This window comes from Mauremys reevesii, linkage group 11 (assembly GCF_016161935.1).
Source record: "Mauremys reevesii isolate NIE-2019 linkage group 11, ASM1616193v1, whole genome shotgun sequence".
NCBI classification, from domain to species: Eukaryota; Metazoa; Chordata; order Testudines; family Geoemydidae; genus Mauremys; species Mauremys reevesii.
In genome coordinates this window covers 76,290,482-76,314,069 of record NC_052633.1, presented here as the reverse complement: position 1 = coordinate 76,314,069, position 23,588 = coordinate 76,290,482, and the positions used below count along the sequence as shown (strand labels likewise).

The window sequence follows — 23,588 nt, the reverse complement described above, 5'->3', positions numbered from 1 at the left end:
AGATAACATCAAATGGACGTCTTGTGCCAGCGCATGGCCCAGCCCTGCCCGGGCCCCAGGCAGCAGCTGTTTCCTGTAGCGAACCCTGGCTGCCGGGCACGGCTCACTCACAGGTGGGGGGACCCTGGCAGACCAGGTGCCAGCTCTTGCCAAGGCTTTAGGCCTCAGCTGAGCACTGACAAAGTCATTGCTGGAAACCAGCCTGTGAGTTAGCCTGGTTCTGTGGGCATGGGCCGTCTAACAATGTGTTTAGTGGTTATGAAATGCTTGTAGGTGGCTGCCGGCGTCAATCTCCCGGAGAATAGCTGTACCACAGGCTGTAAGGGGAGAGTGAAGGTTTGTTTTATGACTGTCATTGATATTTGCTTTGAAACTGTGAACCCAGCCGGGAGGGGTCGTCTCCTGCTCAAAGCTCAATGGGCCGTTGTGGGACAGCAGGAGGGAACAACCTGTAACCCCCACGGAGATGACCGAGATTCCTGGGCTCTGTCTGCTGGCAGCTCAGGGAGCGGGAGCCAAGGCAAACTCAGAGTCTGCCCGGCAACCAACAGGGAGCTCAGGAAAGGAGAGAAGCCATTTTGGAGTCAGTCTGGAGCCAGCCAGGGCCAGGGCAGGACTGGCTGTGTGGGGAGCTGGGGAGTCCCAGGCCTGCAGGCAGGGTCCCCCTTATAATTGGCCTCTAAGAACCGGACTGCAGATCCCTCAGCTGGATTTTTCCCTCTCCAGTGATGGTTCCCAGTTTGTAGAGTTTTGCTGGGAAACTTCCCCAGCCAGGCTGGGTTCACCCCCAGCTCCCTAGGTGAGACCCGTCCCAACCTGGTCAGCTCTGCTCTGGCTGCTGGTCCTGGGCTGCTGCCTGCTGGGGCTGTGTCTGGAGGCTGGGCTAGGAGGCGACAGTTTGGAGTTTAGTGTAGTTGTGTAACCTGCACCGTGAGCCCTGCGCCCCTTGGTGGGGAGGGGAAATCCTGGGACCGACGCAGCCTGATTCCTGCCTGAGGAGGATCCCGGCCAGCAGAGACCAGCCCCTCTGCAGTGACCGAGGGTCCAGAGTCAGCTCTGACCCTGAGGATCGTCCATGGAGTTTGTGAGGGCACCATCCTTTAGTTAGTCAGTCAGGGAATTTGTCTGGAGAACCCCCTGCTCCCTGAACGGTGTCCTCAAGCCGGGGAGTGAGGGTCTGGGGATCTTAGAACTGGCTGCATATTAAAGCTGTGGAGGGTCTCACCACCTCCTCCCACTTCTGAGTCCTTTGGGCTGTACTGAACCCAGCCAGCCACACGGCTAAGCCGCTGCAGAGACGATATCGTGGCCACGGGTCATCAGCGGCCCCAACAAAGTACGGTACCGACGGGAACTGATCTTACATTTCATACATCAGGGCACGTGACTGGGGAAAGTCATGAGTATTACCAGCGGGGGCACCAGTGACCCTAACAATAGTGTTTTACCCTGTTGTGTTGTATTTGTCTCCTGTTTAATATAATGATTGTGTGGAATACGTTGTATGTGTTTGTGTTATTTCTTGGGAGTCTCCAACGATCTGCAAGTAAGTGGGGGTTCCCTTGTGGTAAGAATTTTCCACCCAAGCTGCCAGGAAGGAGCGAGGGGGGTGGAGGCACCGCTGAATGAATTCATAGGGAAACATAGAAGATTCACTCTGCTGTGGGGGTGGCGGGATCCAGAAGAACCCAGCCCTGCCCATCAACCCCTGTCAGCAGATTGGCATTAAAGAAGGTGGAGTGGGGGCGGTGCACACCCTTGATGAGGCTGCACGAAAAGGCTCCTCCCACAGCTTGAATCCTGGAGGAAGGGGGAGGATTTGGCCCGAGCCCAGAGGAAGCAGAAGGTCTGGTACGACCGCACGGCGCGGGCCCGCGCCTTTGCCACCGGGGATCAAGTGATGGTTCTCATCCCCGTGAGAAAGAACAAACTCCCGGCTGCCTGGGAAGGGCCCTTCAAGGTTGTCAAGCAACTAAATGAGGTAAACTATGTAGTGGAGCTGTCGAACCGGGCGCACCACCGCCGGGTCTACCATGTGAATATGATGAAGCCATACTGTGACCGGGGGAATATGGTGTTGGCCGTGTGTGGGCACTGGGAAGAGCCGGGGGATGACCCTTTAGTGGATCTATTCCCAGGGACAAAGGCTGGTTCCCCCCTGGAGGTGATTCCCCTCTCTGATCAGCTGACCCCGGCCCAGCACACTGAGATCAGAGGGGTGCTGCATCTGTACCGACAGCTGTTTTCCAACCAGCCTGGACGCACTAATTTGACTGTCCACCGGGTGAAAACCGGGTCACACACCCCTATACGATGCTCCCCTTTTTGGGTCACCGGGAAAATTGCCCAGGACCTGGAAAGAGAGGTCAGGGACATGCTGGCTTTGGGGGTGATCCAGCCGTCCGCCAGCCCTTGGGCCTCGCCGGTGGTGCTGGTTCCCAAGACGGACGGGTCGATCCGGTTCTGTGTGGACTATCGAAAGCTCAATGCCATCACTGTATCTGATGCCTACCCCATGCCCAGGCCTGACGAGCTCCTAGACAAGCTGGGAGGCGCTCGGTACCTCACCACCATGGATCTTACCAAGGGCTACTGGCAAGTGCCGCTGGACGCAGATGCCAGGCTGAAATCGGCCTTTATCACCCCTCTGGGGCTCTACGAGTTTCTGACCCTGCCCTTCAGCCTCAAGGGAGCGCCGGCCACCTTCCAGCGCCTGGTGGATCAGCTACTGAGGGGGATGGAGAGTTTTGCTGTGGCGTATATTGACGACATCTGCGTCTTCAGCCAGACCTGGGAGGACCACATGTCCCAGGTTAGACAAGTGCTGGACCGACTCCGGGAGGCTGGACTGACCGTAAAGGCTGAGAAGTGCAAGGTGGGGATGGCTGAAGTATCTTACCTGGGCCATCGGGTGGGGAGTGGCTGCCTAAAGCCGGAACCAGCCACGGTGGAGGTGATCAGAGACTGGCCCGCTCCCCAGACCAAAAAGCAGGTCCAGGCCTTTATCGGGATGGCGGGGTACTATCCTGGGGCACCACCAGGAGCCTGACACCCCTCCACACCCCGGGCAGGGGCTGCTCTCCCGATGCGGGGGGGGGCAGGGGGATCTCTCCCACAGAGCTGGAGCCGGCTGCCCCGGGGTGGAGCGTGGGGCAGGGACCGGGCAGGGAGCTGCTGGCTCTGGGTGGGAGCGGCTGCAGCAGCAGGCTGCCTGTACATGGGGCAGGGCCCTGATGGGCACTGGGGCATCGGCCTCCCCCTCGCCCCGTGCTCTGTGGGTGAATGGATCACACACACCCCGGTGCCAGTAGCAAAGCTAGTGGGGTGCAGGGGAAGCAGCTGCTTCCCCTCGGCACATTTTCCAAAAAGCGGCGCCTTAGGTGGGGTTACCATGGCGCCAGGAGCGGGGCCCACGCTCCGCTCTGAAGCTGGGCCTGCCCGGCTTCCCCCAGCCTGCTGCACACCCCGCCCCTGCCGACCAGCTGTGTCTCCCAGCCAGGGGGGAGACAGCTGATCCCGCGGCAGGGAGGGGAGGGGAGGGGAGGAGAAGAACTGAGCTCCAGCAAGCTGGGCTCCTGCAGGCAGGCTCTGCCGGCTTCCCCTAGTGTGCTGCATAAACCCTGCCCCCAGGGCCGGTGCAACCATTTAGGCGACCTAGGCGGTCGCCGAGGGCACTGGGATTTGGGGGGCGCCATTTTCTTCGGCAGCGACCATGGCAGCCGGATCTTCGGCCGCCCTAGTCGCCGCCGGCATTTAGGCGGAGGGAGCTGGGGCAGGGGAGCGCGGGGAGGGCCGCCTGCAGCAAGTAAGGGGGCAGGGTGGCACGCAGGGGAACTCCCCGCCCCAGCTCACCCCTGCCCCACCCCCTCCCCGAGCACGCCGTGGCTGCTTCACTTCTCCCGCCTCCCAGGCTTGTGGTGCCTAAGGTGATTGGCTCCGCAAGCCTGGGAGGCAGGAGAAGTGAAGCAGCGACGGCGGTTCGGGGAGGAGGTGGAGCAGGGGTGAGCTGGGGTGAAGGGGGGGGGGCTCAGGTTGGGGGGTGGGGAGCTGCAGCAAAGGGAGCACCTCAGGGTGGGGGCGGCGGGGAGGGCACAAGGTGGAAGTTTCACCTAGGGCATGAAACATCCTTGCACCAGCCCTGCCTGCCCCCTCCCTGCGTCGCGGATGAGCTGTCTCCCAGCAGGAGCGGGACAGACAGCTCAGTGAGGGGAGGGGGAAGCACTGAGCTCCAGCAAGCCGGGCTCCTGGGGAGGAGGAGAGGCTGGGGCCTTGGGGAAGAAGGGGGTCAGTTGGGGCATGCCCCTATGGGGAGCAGGGGCACCCACCCACCCACCAGTCAACTGTTTATGGGGCCCGTGGGCAGTGATGAGCTGCCAAAATCATAACAACCGGTTCCCTCCTCACCCCAGGAGGGGTCATGGCCCCCCCCAAAACTCCTGCCCCATCCAACCCCCCGCGTTCCTTGATGCTCGACCAACCCCAGGGACTCCTGCCCCATCCACCCCCCTTCCCTGTACCCTGACTGCCTCCCCCCACCCCAGCCAACCCCTGATCCTTTCTGACTGCCCCACCAGGACCCTTGCCCCTATTCAATCCCCCAGTTCCCTGCCCTCTGACCCCCCCAACCCCTATCCACTCCCCACCCCCGAACTCCGCTACCCTCTCTCCAACACCCCCTCCCTGCCCCCTTACTGCGCTGCCTGGACGTGGCTGGCAGCACTACAGTCCGGCCACTGCTGGAGCTGGGTGCCCGAGGACGCGGGGCCGGGGCAGGAGTCGCGCGGCCGGAGCTGGAGGATGTGGCGGGAGCCGGGAGGCCGGAGCCAGGGAGGGCCGTGGCCAGAGCCATGCAGCCAGAGCTGGAGCCGAGCAGCCGGGGCCGCCGCCATGCCCGGACCCGCGCTGCCGGAGCCCGGCCGTGTGGCAAAACTGCAGGAGCCGGGCGGCTGGAGCCACGGGGCCAGGCTGGGCCGGAGGTGGCGGGCCGTGTCCGGGCCGGGCATCCGGGTAGGTGAGGTCACGGCCGCCGCGTGCCGGACCCGCACTACCGGAGCCGGGCGGCAGGGGATGCGGGGCTGGGTCAGGTCGCGGCCGGGGCCGGGCGGGGCTGGGGAGGGTCACGGCCGGGGCCGGCCGGGGCAGGTGCTTTCTCAGGCTCTGCAGCAGCAGCTCCTACCCTCTCACCCACCTGAAGGCAGCCAGTAGCAGCAACTGGTAAGTGTATTTCCAAGGGGGTCTTTCCTGTGGTGAGGGTGGCTTGGGGGGGACTGGAACCCCCCCAGGTGGCTGTGAGAGCCAGCACCTGGCTGCTGGTGGGACGGCCGTCTGCATGGTGGGGAGCATGGTCTGCTCAGCCAGAGGCATCTCCAAAAACATCCCCTGCACCGGGCAGCTGGACCAGGACAGGCATGGGGGGGGGGGAGGCGCATCTCCTGGTCTCCTGTGGGGTGGGGTGTCCCTGCTTCCCCTCCCTGCCCAGGCAGAGACGCCTCCTCACCTCTCAGAGCCAGTGACCATGTAGTGCGCTTGGTTCCCCCTCCCTGGCATCTGGGTGACTGCCTCTTGGGGGGTGAGGGGGGGAAGGGAAGAGGCAGTGGGGAAGGGACAGGGGTGGGGGTAGGAGAGGAAAACTGAGACTATCAGGGAAATCTTCCTAGCAGGACAATCTCTGCCTTGGGGTGTGGATGGAATTGTCTCCCCAGGGAAGGCTGGAACGAACTAGCTGCTGTTGTAGTGTTTAGTTTCGTCCTGTGCTCTGGCAAACACAAGTCCAGGCACCATGTTGAGGGCAGGGAGAGGCAGTGGTGAACTGCAGCCGGTTCGCACCGGTTTGCGGGAACCGGTTGTTAAATTTAGAAGCCCTTTTAGAACTGGTTGTTCCCCCTGGGACAAACTGGTTCTAAAAGGGCATTTAAATTTAACAAACGCTCCCTCCCTGCTGCGGCCCAGCTCACCTCAGCTCTGCCTCCACCTCCTGCCACGAACGCTCCTCTGGCTTCTCCTCCCCCTGCCTCCCGCGAATCAGCTCTTCGCGCGGGAAGCCTGGGAGGGCCGAGAAGCAAGCGGGCTTCCTGCTCAGGCCCAGGAAGATGACACTGAGGTAGGGCACGAGGGGGGCCGTGTGCCCCGGCCGGTCTCCAGCCACGGCCCGTCCCCGGCCGCCTGGCCCCGCGTCCCCGACCCTCCCCGGCCCCGCATCCCCGGCCCTGCGTCCCTGACTATCCCCTGCCACCTGGCTCCGGCCGCGTCCCCCCCAGGCCCCGCGTCCCCGGCCGCCCGGCCCCACGTCTCCAACCCTCCCCAGCCACATGGCCCACGCCCCGACCCTCCCCAGCCCTGCGTTCCCGGCCGTGACCCTCCCGGCCCCGCCCCTCCCCAGCCCCGTGTCCCCGACCCTCCCCGGCCCCGCATCCCCAGCCGCCCGGCCCTGCGTCCCCGACCCTCCCCGGCCCCGCGTCCCCGGCCGCTTGGCTCCGGCTAGTGCGGGTCCGGGCACGGCAGTGGCCGCAACCCCACCTACCCGGATGCCCGGCTCTGGACACAGCCCCCCAGCTCCGGCCCGGCCTGGCCCCGTGGCTCCAGCCGCCCGGCTCCGGCGGTTTTGCCACGGGGCCGGGCTCTGGCAGCGCGGGTCTGGGCGTGGAGGCGGCCCCGGCTGCCTGGTTCCAGCTCTGGCTGCGGCCCTCCCTGGCTCCGCCCGGCCAGCCGCCTGGCTCTGGCCACGCGACTCCTGTCCCGGCCCCGCGTCCCCGGGCTCACGGCTCCAGCAGCGGCCGGACCGTAGCGCCGCCAGCCACGTCCAGGCAGCGCGGTAAGGGGGCAGGGAGGGGGTGTTGGAGAGAGGGTAGGGGAGTTTGGGGGTGGGGGGTCAGAGGGCTGGGAACAGGGGTATTGACCGGGGGCCTGGGTCCTGATGGGGCTGTCAGTACGGATCTGGGTTGGGTTGGGGCGGTGGGAGGCAGTCAGGGGCAGGGGTTCCAGGGGCAGTCAGGGGACAGAGAGAACGGGGTTGGATGGGGCAGGGGTCCTGGGGGCCATCAGGAATGAGAGGAGGTTGGATGGGGCGGTGGGGGCACTCAGGGTACAGGGAAGGGGTGGATGGGGCAGGGGTCCCTGGGGTGGGGGGGCATCAAGGAACGCGGGGGGTTGGATGGGGCAGGAGTCCCGGGGGGGGGGCATGATCCCTCCTGGGGTGAGGAGGGAACCAGTTGTTATGATTTTGGCAGCTCATCACTGGGGAGAGGTAGCCTGATTTTCCCTCTCCTATCAGGGGAAACCTGAATTGTCTCCTAAGGGAAGGGCTTGTGATCATGTTGGGAAGAGGCATTGCATTAAGTTACTAATTGTCATTCACTTGCTGCACACAATGGCTGGTGATGGTTGTTTAACATCCACCCAGCCATTTGGTCAATGCCTTGTTTGTTGGGAGTTGCCTTCTGTAACTTCTCTAATTTCATCCCACTCTCCTGTGAGTACAAATTCTGGTTCTAAAGACCCGGTGCCTGGATCCCATATTGCCTTGCACTGGGATTGGGAATCAGTGCCCTGACGTGCAACTCCTCCTATTGTGCCAGTGCAGATCCTGCTGTTAGTACAGCTCTTTGCAGGTGCCCTTGTGTTTAGCTGAAACGTTGGACTTAGTTTAGTGGGGATGGACTCAGAGGCTGAGAGCTAAACTGACCCTACTATCCTGCTGTGTGGATCCCAGTGCGCTTGTACTGTGCATTTTTGACGTGCACATGTGGCTGTATGTATCTCATTGAGCCAATAGTGCTACTTCCTTGGTGTGATGATGACATTATGCTAAGATGAATCATGAAAATAGTGTCCTGATGTGATGGTCACTCTGTGCTGTTCATGTGAATCCTGCATTTTTGTAGGCTGGGTTGGTGTAGCCCTGTTGTTCCCAGGAAATTAGAGCCACAAGGTGGGTGAGGTAATAGCTTTTATTGGAGCAACTTTTGTTGGGGAGAGAGAGAGAGAGAGAGAGACACACACACACACACACACACACACACACACACACACACACACACACACACACACACACACACACACACACACACACACACACACACACACACACACACACACACACACACACACACACACACACACACACACACACACTTTGGAGCTTTCATGGAGTTCTTTCTTCTTCCTGAAGACGAGTTCTGTGAAAGCTCAAAGCTTGTCTCACCAACAGAAGCTGGTCCAATTAAATATATTACCTCACCCACCTTGATATATATTACCCCTCCCCCCCCCCCCCATATTACCTCACCCAGCTTTCCAGGGGTGAGTTTTCATGATGACATGGGAAGTGCTCTGACTGGTCCTGACTTCTCTGTATCAGCCCCTCTGGCTTGCACTGCAGCCCAGTACCGGGGGGCTGGGGGCCTGCAGCCTGAGACTCTGCAAGATCAGGGACTCACAGACCCAGCTGGGAGGGGATGGACACTCCTCCCTCGGCCTCCCTCTCTTGCTGCCTCCTTTTCCCGAGTGCCTCATGATGCACAGAGCCAGCGTGGCCAGGTGCTGCATTGGGGAGTCTCCCAGCGCAGCCCCCCACCCCCTCTCCCCTGCGCGACCCCCCAACAGACCCTGCCCACCTCTGTCCAATTGTCTCTCTCATGCAGGGGACTGTGCCCTCCCCCCCAGCTCCTGTGTGCTGCCTGCTTCCAGGGGCCAGATCGCAGAGCAGCCCCCTCAGGAGAGACGAGGGGCTGTCCCACCGGGTGCGTGCGCAGCCCCCCGGAGCGTTATAGCCGAATTCGTGTTCGATCGGGTCGCGTTAGATCGAGGTCGAGGGGTAATTTGATATGGCAGCGGGTGGCGCCTTTTTTAATGTGTTCGCTCCCCCGATGTTAGAACCTGGCTAGGCCACTGCCCGGTGCCGTCGGGGCGCTGCCCTCACGGCCACCCAGCTCCGCGGCAGGACACCACGCGGCGCGCCCGGCTCGGGTCTACTTGTGCCTCTTTATTACGGAGAAGTTTGTACACTTATAAAACGGGAACTCACGTCTCTGACATTCAGCAGAACAATGGGGTGACTGCGCCCCTCCCCCGGGACATCGCCCCTCGCGGCTCCAGGGTCGTGTGCGTCTGTCTGTCCATCCCCCCCAGGGACCATGTGTGCGTCTGTCTATGCATCCTCCTCAGACCTCATGGCGACATGTGTCTGTCAGTCCATCTCCCCCAGGGACTGTATGGCCATGCATGTGTGTCTGCCTGTTCCCCAGGGACTGCGTGGCCGTGCGCACACTGGGGCTGTCCCAGGGGGGTGCTCACTCCTCCCCGTGTGCCGGCTTGTTGTTTCCATGGGGGGGGGTCTGTCCCCTGCACCCAGACACCCCCTTGCCAGGCCTGTGCCCAGCTCAGCTCTGACACAGCCAAACGTGAGAGCGCTGGGTGCAGCCAGGCGCACAACTCAGGCAGCCTGTGGCTGCGGGTCCCTGGGGCGTGGGCCGGCCGGGTGCCCACTCGGGCGTGTGGCTGTGGCTGAGTGCGCACCCCCCCCCCATGGGCGCGCCTGTGAGGCCGTTCCCAGGGCGCCCTGGGGCACATTCCCTGAGCCCTGGGACTGCGCCGTGTGCAGGTTCATGGCACCGTGGGCCCACGAATCCAGGCCTCGTGCAGGTCTGTCAGCGCGGCCCTCGCACAGCCGGGTGCACAGCGCTGTGTGCGCGTCCCGGGGTGCCCGTCGCCCTGTGTCTGTGCAGCTCCACAAGGAGAGCATGGCCGTGTGTGTCTGTCTGTCCAGCCCCCCCCCCACACACAGGGAGCACGTGGCCATGTGTGTCTCTCTGTCCATCCCCCCGGGGGGGCACGTGGCCGTGTGTGTCTGCCTGTCCAGCCCCCCACACACACACACAGGGAGCACGTGGCCGTGTGCGTCTGTCTGTCCAGCCCCCCCGGGGAGCACATGGCCGTGTGTGTCTGTCTGTCCAGCCCTCCCCACACAGGGAGCACATGGCCGTGTGCGTCTCTCTGTCCAGCCCCCCGGGGGGCACGTGGCCGTGTCTGTCTGTCTGTCCAGCCCCCCCACACACCCACACAGGGAGCACGGGGCCGTGTGCGTCTCTCTGTCCAGCCCCCCGGGGGGCACGTGGCCGTGTGTGTCTGCCTGTCCAGCCCCCCCCCCACACACACAGGGAGCACGTGGCCGTGTGTGTCTGTCTGTCCAGCCCCCCGGGGAGCACCTGGCCGTGCAGACGCCAGGACGCGGCCTGGGGGCTCGGGACGCTCCCAGGAGCTCAGTCTGTGCCCAGCCCGTGGGCTGCTCTGAGCTCTGCGCTCACGGGGGGGCAGGAGTCTGCTCGGGGGGGCCCTTCCCCCATCACCGCCCCACTCCCTGCAGCTGGGGGTGGGGGAGGGAACACAGGCTGGGCCCAGGGCTGAACACGAAGGGGCCGGAGGGCTAAGAGCCCCTGCAGGGTAGGGAGAGGGCGTCCCTCCCTTGCCCGATGCTCACACAGGGACACCCCCCACCCCCCACCCCCGTCCTGCTGCCGGCCCGTTACCCCGGGAGCAGAGGCTGTAGCTACAGCCCAAGGTGCTGTGTCTCTGCCCCCCCGGCCAGGACCCTGCTGCCGTGGTGACCCCTCGTGGCTGGGTGCTGCCCCCCCACACCAGGTGCCCCAAGGGGCTGTGCCCCGCCCCACCCCACCCACCCAGCAGCACCCCAGGGCCCCGCCCGGCCGGCGCAGGCAGTGGGAGCTCCCTGGGGTGAGGGGGGGTTTGTCGGGTGGCACAGGCAGCGGCTGGCAGTGCGGAGACCTGAGCTCAGGCCCTGCAGTCTGGGATCTCCCGCCTCCGGTCGCTGCGCGGGAGGGAGGGAGGGAGGGGGGACACGCCAGGCTCGGGGCACAAACACACAGTGTGAGGTGGGGGCAGCGGGCGCTCAGCACCCAGGGATGGGGCGGGGGGGAGCTCGGGCGGGGCTGCACCAGGGTGGGGAGCTCTGGGGGGGGCTGCACTGGGGTGGGGGGGTGCAGGACGGTGCATGCGTGGGGGTAGTTTGGGGCGGGGGGGCCTATGCAGTCGGCTGGTGCAGCCGGGGCAGGCGGCGCTTGCTGGGGGTGAGGCTCTAGGGCGGCGCGAGGCTGTTCTGGGTGAGGCCCCTTCCCTGCTGGGTGGGAGCGACTGGGCTGCAGTTCCCCCCCCCCCCGGGGGTGTGTGTGGTTGGGGGGGGGGGGGTTCACCCACACTGGGGGGGGTTCGCCTCCACAGCCGAATGCAGCATTCACACAGGGTCCCTGCCCCCCAGTCCCCGGGCTGTTCTCCGGCCGGTGCCGCGTCTGTCCAGGCTGCGGCTCGGCTCTGCGCCGTGTGCTTCGTGCTGGGCGTGGGGCTGCCGGGCTGGGCCGGTCCTGGGGCCGGGCGTGGCTGACGGGCTGAGGGGGCGGCTGGGGAGGGGAGGGGCCTGGTGCCCCCCGTGCTCTCCCTGCAGCGCGTGGGGCCCGCGGTGCAGAGCCCGGCCTAGCAGGCGAAGTCCTCGAAGACGCCCTGGTGGCCGTAGCGGTGGCGGTGGTTGGGCAGGATGCTGGTGCTGTAGGCGCCCTCAGCGTGTCGGCCCAGCGTCCCGCAGGGGCTCTGCAGGGGGAGGCAAAGTCACTGCGGCAGCCAGGCCCCCCCCCGCCCCCCAGGGAGCCAGGCCTGGTGCCCCCTCACCCCCCGCGAGACCCCTCCCCGCCCACGAGGCCCATGGGCCGGCCCTGCTGGGCTGTACGGTTCCCCTGCCCCAGCCGACACCCGCCACCCCAGGGAGCCAGGCCTGGTGCCGCCCCCAGCCCCCCGCGAGACCCCTCCCCGCCCGCTCCGGCCTAGCGCCGCTAACGCACCCCAAACGCAGCTGTGGGGCCGACGCCGTGGGCCTGTCTCGGGGCCACAGGGCCCCCTTGTGACGAGCAGAGACCTCGGCCAGCACTACCGGGCCCCTGGCCAGACAGCCGGGCGATGGCAGCGGCACAGGGCGGCCGGTGGAGCCCCCACCCGGGAGGGTCTGAGGAAGGGTTGGGCCAAGCCCCTGCCGGGGACAGGCTGGGGTTACTTGGGCCCGGCCCGGTGCCGGGGCAGGACTAGCTGGGCCCTTCCAGCCCGAAACCACTGTGGTCTGAGACAGGGTGAAACCCGGCGTGTCTGGGGAGCAGGAGGCGCTGAACCACCTGCCAGGCCCAGCCTGACGGGGCCCCGGGGGGGTGCAGGGGCCATGCCCAGCCTGACGGGCCCCCAGGGGGGGTATGCACCCAGCCTGACGGAGGGGGCCAGGGGCCGTGCCCAGTCTGACGGGCCCCGGGTGGGGTGCACCCAGCCTGACGGGGGCCTGGGGCAGTGCCCAGCCTGACAGGTCCCTGGGGGGGGGGGCACCCAGCCTGGTGGGGGGCCAGGGGCCGTGCCCAGCCTGACAGGTCCCTGGGGGGGGGGGTGCACCCAGCCTGACGGGGGGGGTGCAGGGGCCGGGCCCAGCCTGACGGGCCCCCGGGGGGGGTGTGCACCCAGCCTGACGGGGGGCGGGGCCTGGGGCCGTGCCCAGCCTGGCAAGGAGCCTTCTCCGTGCAGGGACCCAGCAGCGCTGATCTCAGCCCCGCGGTGCAGGGACGAGGGTGAGACCCGTCAGCGCCGCACTAACAAAATCCCCCCCTTGTGCTTAGACCCCCACCCCCGCCCCAGGCGTCTCACTGGCCAAGCCCCTTCTCTGCCCCCCCAGGACCCCCCTGCCTCACCCACCCTCCTCCCACCCAGGCGTCGCCGGCCGGGCCCGGTTCACCACGCCCAGGGGCCGAGTACCTGATCCTTGAGCTCCTCCAGCCCCAGCGTGGCGATGCTGCCCGACGGCTTCCTCAGGGGCGGCTTGGCACGGCCCAGAGCCCGGCTCGCCTTGTCCCGGATCACCTGGGCAGGCGAGCGTGTGAGGGGGGGCTGCTCAGAGCACACGTGTACACACGCCCAGACACACGTGTACAGACACGCCCAGACACACGTGTACCCGCGCCCAGACACACGTGTGCACACACCGAGACACACGTGTACACACGCCCAGACACACGTGTACACACGCCGACACACGTGTACAGACACGCCCAGACACACGTGTACCCGCGCCCAGACACACGTGTGCACACACCGAGACACACATGTACACACGCCCAGACACGCGTGTGCACACACCCAGACACCCGTGTACACACGCCCAGACACCTGTGTGCACACGCCCAGACACCCGTGTGCACACGCCCAGACACACGTGTACACACGCCCAGACACACGTGTGCACACACCGAGACACACGTGTACCCGCGCCCAGACACACGTGTACAGACACGCCCAGACACACGTGTACCCGCGCCCAGACACACGTGTGCACACACCGAGACACACGTGTACACACGCCCAGACACACGTGTGCACACACCCAGACACACGTGTACAGACACGCCCAGACACACGTGTACACACGCCCAGACACACGTGTGCACACACCGAGACACACGTGTACACACGCCCAGACACACGTGTGCACACACCCAGACACCCGTGTACACACGCCCAGACACCCGTGTGCACACGCCCAGACACACGTGTGCACACGCCCAGACACACGTGTACACACGCCGAGACACACGTGTGCACACGCCCAGACACACGTGTACACGCGCCCAGACACACGTGTACACACACCCAGACACACACTCACACAGACTTACTCAGGGTGGCGGGTGGGCCCCTCCTCTGCCCATCTCGGAGCTCACGCACCCCCCACTCCACCCTCGCAGGGCGTGACGGGGCGGGGGGGAGGTGAGCCCTGGGGAGATCAGGCCACCCCCACCCCGGCTGGCAGAACGCCAGGGGCCTGCAGGGGGCGGCGTGGAGCCGACACGCCAGGCCAAGCCGTCTGGCCCCCCGGTGCCCAGCGCGGACACTCAGCCCCGAACCGCAATGGGGGGCGAGAGACGGGTGCCCAGGCTCTGTGTGCCCCCCCCGCCCCACACACAGGCCTGGGAGCAGCCCGCGCTGGCGCTCACCTCATAGACGTAGTCCAGGATCTCCAGGATGGTCAGGACACTGGCGCCAATGAACAGCCCCATCTGCCCCCCGATGTCCCCTGGCAGCAGAGAGGGACCTGGTCACGGGGGATTGGGGGGCACAGGGGGAAGGGGCTGCCGGAGCCAGCCTGGCTCAGCCCTCTGCGCCCATTGGCCTGGACAGGGAGTGCCCGGGGGTGCAAGGGGATGGGGCAGGGGCACCCCGGGTGGGTGGGGTGGCGCAGGGGGTGCCCAGGGGTGGGAGGAGGATGGGGATGGGACGGGGCACCGGATGGGCGGGGTGGCGCAGGGGTGCCCAGGGACAGGGGTACAAGGGGCGGGGAATGGGGCAGGCACCCCAGATGGGCGGGGGCGCAGGGGTGTCCAGGGGCGGGGGCGAGGATGGGGATGGGACAGGCACCCCGGATGGGTGGGGTGGCGCAGGGGTGTCCAGGGGCAGGGGCGAGGGATGGGGAATGGGGCGGGGCACCCCGGATGGGCGGGGTGGTGCTGGGGGTGTCCTGGGGCTGGGGGGGATGGGACAGGGGCACCCCGGATGGGCGGGGTGGTGCAGGGGTGTCCAGGGGCAGGGGCGAGGATGGGGAATGGGGCGGGGCACGCCGGATGGGCGGGGTGGTGCAGGGGTGTCCAGGGGTGGGGCGAGGATGGGGATGGGGCAGGGTCACCCCGGATGGGCGGGTGGCGCAGGGGTGCCCAGGGACAGGGGGTACAAGGGGCGGGGAATGGGGCAGGGGCACCCCAGATGGGCGGGTGGCGCAGGGGTTCCCGGGCGGGAGCGAGGGCTCCAGCGACTCACCCAGCAGCCCCGCCAGCTCGTAGGCCTTCTTCTGCTCGATGGCCTCGTAGTTCAGCGCCTCGAAGAAAATGTCCAGCACCAGGAAGTTCTCTCTGTGGGCGGGACACACGGGAACAGGGGCTCGGCGCGGGCACAGCGGTGGGGGCTCGGCGTGGGCACAGCGAGGGGGCTCGGCATGGGCACAGCGCTGGGGGCAGTGGGAACTGGAGGCAGGGGCAGGAGGTGCCGGGGGCCAGGAAAGGGGGCTGGGGTAGGGGCACTGTGGGGCAGGGAAAGAGGAGCAGGGGCACTGGGAGGGGGTGGGCGCTCACCAGATGTAGGTCTCGTTGCGGTGGTACTTGCTGGCGAGGAAGCAGGGGCAGTGGCAGGGGCGCTGTGGGGCAGGGGATGCTGTGGAGCACAGGGGCGCCGGGGGCACTCACCGGATGTAGGTCTCGTTGCAGTGGTACTTGCGGGCGAGGAAGCGGGGGGCAGTGGCAGGGGGATGCTGTGGGGCAGGGGCAGGGGATGCTGTGGAGCACAGGGGCGCCGGGGGCACTCACTGGATGTAGGTCTCGTTGCGGTGGTACTTGCGGGTGAGGAAGCAGGGGCAGTGGCAGGGGCAGGGGATGCTGTGGGGCAGGGGCTGGGGCGCTGTGGGGCAGGGGATGCTGTGGAGCACAGGGGCGCTGGGTGCTCACCGGATGTAGGTCTCATTGCGGTGGTACTTGTGGGCGAGGTAGCGGGGGCAGTGGCAGGGGATGCTGTGGGGCAGGGGGCGCTGTGGGGCAGGGGGATGCTGGGGGGCAGGGGCAGGGGCTCTGTGGGGCAGGGGGATGCTGGGGGGCACAGGGGGGTGCCAGGGGCACTCACCGGATGTAGGTCTCGTTGTGGTGGTACTTGCGGGCGAGGTAGCGGGGGCAGTGGCAGGGGCAGGGGCGCTGTGGGGCAGGGGATGCTGTGGGGCACAGAGGGGTGCTGGGGGGCGCTCACCGGATGTAGGTCTCGTTGCGGTGGTACTTGCGGGCGAGGAAGCGGGGGGCAGTGGCAGGGGATGCTGGGGGGCAGGGGGGCACTCACCGGATGTAGGTCTCGTTGCGGTGGTACTTGCGGGCGAGGTAGCGGGGGGCAGTGGCAGGGGGATGCTGTGGGGCAGAGGCGCAGGGGGCGCTGTGGGGCAGGGGGATGCTGTGGGGCACCGGGGGCGCTCACCGGATGTAGGTCTCGTTGCGGTGGTACTTGCGGGCGAGGTAGCGGGGGGGCAGTGGCAGGGGGATGCTGTGGGGCAGGGGCAAAGTGGGGCAGGGGATGCTGGGGGCAGGGGCAGGGGATGCTGTGGGGCAGGGGATGCTGGGGGGCAGGGGGCGCTCACCGGATGTAGGTCTCGTTGCGGTGGTACTTGCGGGCGAGGAGGCGGGGGGCAGTGGCAGGGGGATGCTGTGGGGCAGGGGCACAGTGGGGCAGGGGGATGCTGGGGGGCAGGGGGGCAGGGGGATGCTGTGGGGCAGGGGGATGCTGGGGGGCACCGGGGGCGCTCACCGGATGTAGGTCTCGTTGCGGTGGTACTTGCGGGCGAGGTAGCGGGCCGAGCCCTTGCTGGGGATGCGCACCATGGAGATCTCCTTGCTGTAGCGCGTCAGGTTGCAGGGTGTGGGGCAGCTGCAGCGCTCCTGGGAGTCCTCCACCGCCGCGTCTGCCCGGCACACGGCAGGGAATGGGCCTCGGGCCCCAATCCCTGCCCCGGCCCCACTGCAGGGCACACGGGGGGGCCTAGCCGCCCCCTCCTGCAGCCCCAAAGCGCCCAGCACGCCTGGCAGAGTGGGCCCCATAGCCCCGCGCGGGGGGTGTTCTCCCCACCAGCCCCTCCCCCTCCCCACGGTGCCAGCCGCCCCTCCCCCCCCCACGGTGCCAGCCCCCCCCCCCTCCCGGCGGTGCCTGTCCCCCTCCCCCCGCCGTTCCCTGCTGACCCTGGTGGTCCCTGGGGGGCACGATGCCCGGCGGCACCTACCGAGCGTCCGGTCGGCGCATTCGATGTAGACGTTGGGCGAGCAGATGGACTCGTTCCCTGGGAGGAGGAACCCGGTTAGAGATGCTCGCGGATCCCTGCCAGCCCCGGTCTGTCCCAGAGCCGCTGCCAACCGCGGGTGCCTGGCTGCCCCCCCTACAGGGCACCCGTCTTGGCCCCCCAGGGCACCTGTTGGCCCCACAGCATCCCCTCCCCCCAGGCTGCCTCCCTTGGGCCCACGGTGCCCCCTCCCCCTGGGGTGCCCTGCTCAGCCTTGGGGTGCCCCCTCCTGCGAGGGCAAAAACCCCTCTTCCCCCCAGCACCCTCCATCATCTCACTTCCGTGGGACGTGGCTGTCACGGACCCCCAGGATCGGGGCCACGGCCCCAGCGTGGGGCCAGGCTCTGGGAGGCCCTGTCAGTGGGCCAGGCCCCCGAGGGGTCTCGCTCTCCCTCCAGGGGAAGCCACGCGGCTTCATCACCTCCTGGGGCTGGACCCCTGGGCCTGCAGCCCCCCTGCCCCCCCCCCGTGAGCCCCAGGCAGCGAGTCCCCCGGAGACAGACCCCGAGGGAGACTTGTACCATCTTGGGGAGCAGCGCCCCCTACACCAGCGTCTGCAGGGACCCGCAGCCAGCGCGGGCGGGCAGCAGCGGGAGGCTGAACGCAGCAGCAGCATTTCACAGTATGTGACACGCAGCAGCAGGACGAGGGGAGTGACAGGAAACAGCGAGAAAACGGGGCGAAGCCGCCGCCCGGAGCAGGACTCGCAGCCCTGGGCCCGGAGGGGGGATACGCGTGGGGAAGCTCAACGAGGCGCATCTCACTGTGACGGGGGGGGGGGGGGGGGTTCTTAGTGTTTTCCATGAATCCTGTGTGTGCCTCAGTTTCCCTGTGTGCTGCATGTGTAACAAGGGGTGCGAGGATCAGGTGTGACCTCGCCCAGCAGCCTGGCCCCGGGTAACAGCCTGGAGCTGGGGGACCCGGTGACTGGTGTCCAGGGGGCCCAGCCCAGCTTGGCAGCCAGCAGGTTCTGGCCAGTGGGAGGCCAATGGGCTGGGGAGAGAGGGGCCCGGTTCCAGCCAGGGGTGGGAACAAAGGAGGGGAGAGAGGGGCCCGGTGACCTGACCAGCCGGGTCCAGCCGGGGAGGGAAGAGAGGAGCCCAGGTGACCTGTTCACCTGGGGCTGCAGACAATGGACAGGGGAGGAGCCGTAGGGGGAGATGATTTCGGGTGATCGGCTGCAGGAGGGGGCGGCTGGACTGGGGAGGGAGCTGCCAGAGCCCCCTGGATGCAGCAGAGACCTGTGTGAGCAGGGTCAGGCTGAGCTCTGCCCTGACACCTGGCGGTGAATGGTGGCGAGTGTGGAAAAGAACTTCAGGGGCTGATCTTGCCATCAACTAAGCAGCACTCGCTAGACAAGGGACATGGCTCCAAAACCCAGTGAACGGAGAGAGGTTGGGGATGGGTATTTGTATCTCACAGTGGGGGTGGGTGTCTGTCCCTGTCCCTGTCCCTTTTGAGGGATTGAAACACCAGCCACACCTTTTCCTTCCTTCCTTCCGTCACTGTGCAATATCAGAGCTCGTTTTAATTCTCTTAGGAGTCTAAGTACAGGCTGCTGGGCTGACTTTGCTTTAGGCCAGTGGTGCCCCAGCAGTGAGGCTCCCCTCCTGAGTGCTGCGTTAACTATGGGGGAGCCTGAAGATCTATTGCTAAGCGGCTGGCAGAGCGGAGCAGTTTGTGGGATGGTCGGAGCGGCCCATGGGACGGGGAGCGGAGCGGAGAGGAGCTGAGCAGTTTGCGGGACGGTGAGTGGAGTGAAGCGGTGCAGAGCGGAGCAGTTTGTGGGATGGTCGGAGCGGCCCATGGGACGGGGAGCGGAGTGGAGCGGAGCAGTTTGCGGGACGGTGAGTGGAGTGAAGCGGTGCAGAGCGGAGCAGTTTGTGGGGCGGCTGGTGGAGTGGAGCGGTGCAGAGCGGAGCAGTTTGTGGGAGGGTTGGAGCGGCCCATGGGACGGGGAGTGGAGTGGAGAGGAGCTGAGCAGTTTGCGGGACGGTGAGTGGAGTGAAGCGGTGCAGAGCAGAGCAGTTTGTGGGATGGTTGGAGCGGCCCATGGGACGGGGAGTGGAGCGGAGAGGAGCTGAGCAGTTTGCGGGACGGTGAGTGGAGTGAAGCGGTGCAGAGCGGAGCAGTTTGTGGGATGGTCGGAGCGGCCCATGGGACGGGGAGCGGAGTGGAGCGGAGCAGTTTGCGGGACGGTGAGTGGAGTGAAGCGGTGCAGAGCGGAGCAGTTTGTGGGGCGGCTGGTGGAGTGGAGCGGTGCAGAGCGGAGCAGTTTGTGGGAGGGTTGGAGCGGCCCATGGGACGGGGAGTGGAGCGGAGCAGTTTATGGACGGTGAGTGGAGTGAAGCGGTGCAGAGCGGAGCAGTTTGTGGGCGGCTGGTGGAGTGCAGCGGTGCAGAGCGGAGCAGTTTGTGGGAGGGTTGGAGCGGCCCATGGGACGGGGAGTGGAGTGGAGAGGAGCTGAGCAGTTTGCGGGGACGGTGAGTGGAGTGAAGCGGTGCAGAGCAGAGCAGTTTGTGGGATGGTTGGAGCGGCCCATGGGACGGGGAGTGGAGCGGAGAGGAGCTGAGCAGTTTGCGGGACGGTGAGTGGAGTGAAGCGGTGCAGAGCGGAGCAGTTTGTGGGATGGACGGAGCGGCCCATCGGACGGGGAGCGGAGTGGAGCGGAGCAGTTTGCGGGACGGTGAGTGGAGTGAAGCGGTGCAGAGCGGAGCAGTTTGTGGGGCGGCTGGTGGAGTGGAGCGGTGCAGAGCGGAGCAGTTTGTGGGAGGGTTGGAGCGGCCCATGGGACGGGGAGTGGAGCGGAGCAGTTTGCGGGACGGTGAGTGGAGTGAAGCGGTGCAGAGCGGAGCAGTTTGTGGGGCGGCTGGTGGAGTGGAGCGGTGCAGAGCGGAGCAGTTTGTGGGAGGGTTGGAGCGGCCCATGGGACGGGGAGCGGAGTGGAGCGGAGCAGTTTGCGGGACGGTGAGTGGAGTGAAGCGGTGCAGAGCGGAGCAGTTTGTGGGGCGGCTGGTGGAGTGGAGCGGTGCAGAGCGGAGCAGTTTGTGGGAGGGTCGGAGCGGCCCATGGGACGGGGAGCGGAGTGGAGCTGAGCAGTTTGCGGGACGGTGAGTGGAGTGAAGCGGTGCAGAGCGGAGCAGTTTGTGGGGCGGCTGGTGGAGTGGAGCGGTGCAGAGCGGAGCAGTTTGTGGGATGGTCGGAGCGGCCCATGGGACGGGGAGTGGAGCGGAGCAGTTTGCGGGACGGTGAGTGGAGTGAAGCGGTGCAGAGCGGAGCAGTTTGTGGGGCGGCTGGTGGAGTGGAGCGGTGCAGAGCGGAGCAGTTTGTGGGATGGTTGGAGCGGCCCATGGGACGGGGAGCAGAGCAGTGCGGAGCGGAGCAGTTTGCGGGACGGTGAGTGGAGTGGAGCGGTGCAGAGCGGAGCAGTTTGTGGGGCGGCTGGTGGAGTGAAGCGGTGCAGAGCGGAGCAGTTTGTGGGAGGGTTGGAGCGGCCCATGGGACGGGGAGCGGAGTGGAGCTGAGCAGTTTGCGGGACGGTGAGTGGAGTGAAGCGGTGCAGAGCGGAGCAGTTTGTGGGGCGGCTGGTGGAGTGGAGCGGCTCGTGGTGAAGGCTGCAGTAGAGCCCCATGGAGAGGTGGGGGAGTTGGCCTCGGACCACATAAGGTGCCCCCTTAACACGCCGCGGGCCCCTTTCCCCCCACATTTCCGCTCAGGCTGGGGAGGGGGTAGAACTCTGCAGATAAACTTCTGAACTCTGGGGCTGCACTGACCAGGGACAGAGACCTTTGGGTTGTTGGACTGTTGGGGGGGTTGGGGGTTGCGGGACTCAAGAGACTTTTGGGGTGTTGGACTTCTGGGGCTTTGGCGTGATCTTTTGGGTGGTTGGATTTAAGACCCCGAAGGGGAAAGGACACTGCCAGACTTACTTGGGGGTGGGTCTTTTGCTCCTGGTTTGTGTTAGGAATCCTGTTTGTGGTGTTTCCCTAACATAACGCCACAGATCTTGCTATACTCAGACTCTGTGCTTGCGAGAGGGGAAGTGTTGCCTCCTAGAGGCGCCCGGGGGATGGTGTGTAATTGTCCCAGGAGAGTTTCCTGTGCTGGGTTCAACGCTCAATAAACCCTCCTGTGTTACGCTGGCTGAGAGTCGCTCCGGGCTAGAGAACGGGGGTGGGGGGAGAGGGCATTATTCCCTCGGGGGGTGGAGGCCCCAGGGGCCCAGGGCGAGGGGACTCCCTGAGGGCCCCACGGCACAGACAGACGTGCTGAGGCTCAGAGAGGTGCAGCTCCAGGAGGTGGAGGGGCCTGACCCCGAGAGAGAGGGGACCCCCGAGAAGGGCTGTCGCACTGAAGGGGGCTCCCCCCAGGGACCGTATGGAGCCAAGTGAGAGCACGAGTCCTGTGAGTCCGTGACACCAGGGCCCTTCTGTCCTGCTCCCCTGTCTCTCTTCTCGCTTGAGCCTCCGAGCCCAGACAGCAGCAGCACCAAGCTGGGGTGAAGGCAGGACAGCCAGAGAGACAGGCCCTGATCCTGGCTGGCCAGAGCAGTCCTAGGTCATTGTGGCGTCCCAGCCTATGTCCTAGGACTGGTGCAAGAGCCTCCCCTTCCCGTGCTCTTTTACACTGGAACCGGAGACACCCCCCCCACCCACCGAACAGCCTTCTGCGTCCCCAAGCCCACCCTTCTGCCTTGCAACGTCCTAACCAGAAACGCCACTGCAATGAAGCAGGAATTGGCTGTAATAGTTTCATGAAGCCTATGCGCGCCTCAGTTTCCCCTATGTGCTGCAGTTACCTGGGGGATAGAAAGGCCTGTCGCTCTCTGGGCAGGCTAACACAGGGGTGACGGTGTGAGGAAGTGGGAATGTTCGGGCTGGTCTGTGGATGCGGAGTGGGGAGCGTTGGCCTGGGAAGGCGGCAGGGGAGTTGTGCTGGGACTGGCTGCATTGGGGAAGGGAGGAGACCTGAGACCCCAGGAGCGGGGTTAAAGGCCAGGTAACACCTCTGCCCGGGACACTGAACAAAGGACACTGGGGGAGGAGCCGGGGGGAGGCTGAGTGAGAGGCTGGGGGGAGTTTCAGTTTGAAGCTGGCTGGGAAATGGAGGGAGCCCCAATGGGGCTTGGGCTTCCCAATGGGGCTGTGGCCTCCCTGGGGGCCCCAGATGGACCTAACTAAAGGGGGTCCGGTTCTCTGTACCTACAAGCTCTGGTTTAGACCGTGTTCCTGTCGTCTAATAAACCTCTGTGTTACTGGCTGGCTGAGAGTCACGTCTGACTGCGCAGTGGGGGGGCAGGACCCTGTGGCCCCCCCAGGACCCCGCTGGGGGGACTCGCTGGGGGAAGCGCACGGAGGGCAGGGGATGCTGAATGCTCCAAGGAGAGACCCAGGAGGTGAAGCCGTGGGAGCTTCTTGCCCTGCAGACAGGCTGCTCCGAGGGAGAGGAGGCTCCCCAGGGTCCTGCCTGGCTTTGGGGGAGCAGCTCCAGAGCAGCGCCCGGGGACCCCGTGACAGATGGGCTCCCAGCTGTCTGGGCCTTAGCTCCCATATCAGTGGAGCTCTGAGAAGACAGTGGCAAATCCCACTGCCCAGACACGGATGCCCAGCAACCAGCGCCCCAGAGAGATCTGCACCCCCACCCCTGGGCTCGGGAACAAAGGGCTGGGAGCAGGGGGGGGGGGCGGGGGAAGTTAAGTGCTGGCTGCCGAGGACTCTGGGTTAACCTGCCTTGGGGCAAAGGGAGGTCAGAGGGACGGGGCTCTGGGCTGACCAGGATGGTCTCGCTGTAACTTTCTGTTCTCTGGGCTCCCGGGGCTGGTCCAGGTGACTCATCACCCGCCTGTCAGCCTGCGCTGGCTGCGTGTCCCTGCAGACGCTGGTGGAGGGGGCGCTGCCCCCCAAGATGGTACAAGTCTCCATTGGGGTTTGTCTCAGGGGGACTCGCTGCCCGGGGCTCATGGGGGAGGCAGGGGGGCTGCAGGCCCAGAGGTCCAGCCCCAGGAGGCGATGAAGCCACGTGGCTTCCCCTGGAGGGAGAGCGAGACCCCTCGGGGGCCTGGCCCACTGACGGGCCCCCCCAGAGCCTGTCCCCACGCTGGGGCCGAGGCCCCGATCCTGGGGCTCTGGGACACCGAGCTCACCCAGACTGCCAGGAAACAGGGCACTGGGCACAGAGGTGAGTGCGACAGGCAAATGCCCAGGGGTAGAGACTCACCTGGCACAGGATGGTGGGGTGGGGGGGGTCTCAGCTGGCACAGGACAGGGATGGGGGTCTCACCTGGCACAGGATGGGGATGGGGTGGGGGTCTCAGCTGGCACAGGGCGGGGGTCTCACCTGGCACAGGATGGGGATGGGGTGGGGGTCTCAGCTGGCACAGGACGGGGGGCAGGGGGGTCTCACCTGGCATGTGCACCATGCGGCACTGGCAGCTGCTCACCACGGCCTCCTTCTCGCACTGCAGGCGGCAGGCGGCGATGCTGTACCCCTCGTAGCCCGGCAGGATCTGCTCCCCGGGCAGGCTGGCCCGGCAGTTCCCCCAGGGCTGGGGCAGGTAGGTGAGCTGCAGGCAGGAGGGGGCGGTGAGGGCAGGGGCAGTGAGCAGGCAGCCCCCCCGGGAGAGCACCCGCACGGGGCTGGGCGCAGGGACGCCCCTGGTGCCGCCTTCGCCCCAGGACGGGGCCGCGCCAGGCTGGATGGACCA

The 23,588-nt window shown here is 66.2% G+C and overlaps 1 protein-coding gene across 1 annotated transcript in view; it reads right to left on the bottom strand.

Moving 5' to 3' along the window:
- Nucleotides 1-11,179: 11,179 nt before the first annotated feature.
- Nucleotides 11,180-23,588, bottom strand: part of ASIC4 (acid sensing ion channel subunit family member 4) — a 54,461-nt gene continuing 42,052 nt past the window's right edge. Inside the window, exons 4-10 of the mRNA XM_039494897.1 lie at nucleotides 23,288-23,447; nucleotides 16,829-16,885; nucleotides 16,360-16,513; nucleotides 14,842-14,933; nucleotides 14,025-14,104; nucleotides 12,790-12,894; nucleotides 11,180-11,595 (exon numbers count right to left, since the gene is read on the bottom strand). Coding sequence (XP_039350831.1) covers nucleotides 11,482-11,595; nucleotides 12,790-12,894; nucleotides 14,025-14,104; nucleotides 14,842-14,933; nucleotides 16,360-16,513; nucleotides 16,829-16,885; nucleotides 23,288-23,447 — 762 coding nt within the window. The 3' untranslated portion in view covers nucleotides 11,180-11,481. The remainder of the gene's footprint in view (nucleotides 11,596-12,789; nucleotides 12,895-14,024; nucleotides 14,105-14,841; nucleotides 14,934-16,359; nucleotides 16,514-16,828; nucleotides 16,886-23,287; nucleotides 23,448-23,588) is intronic.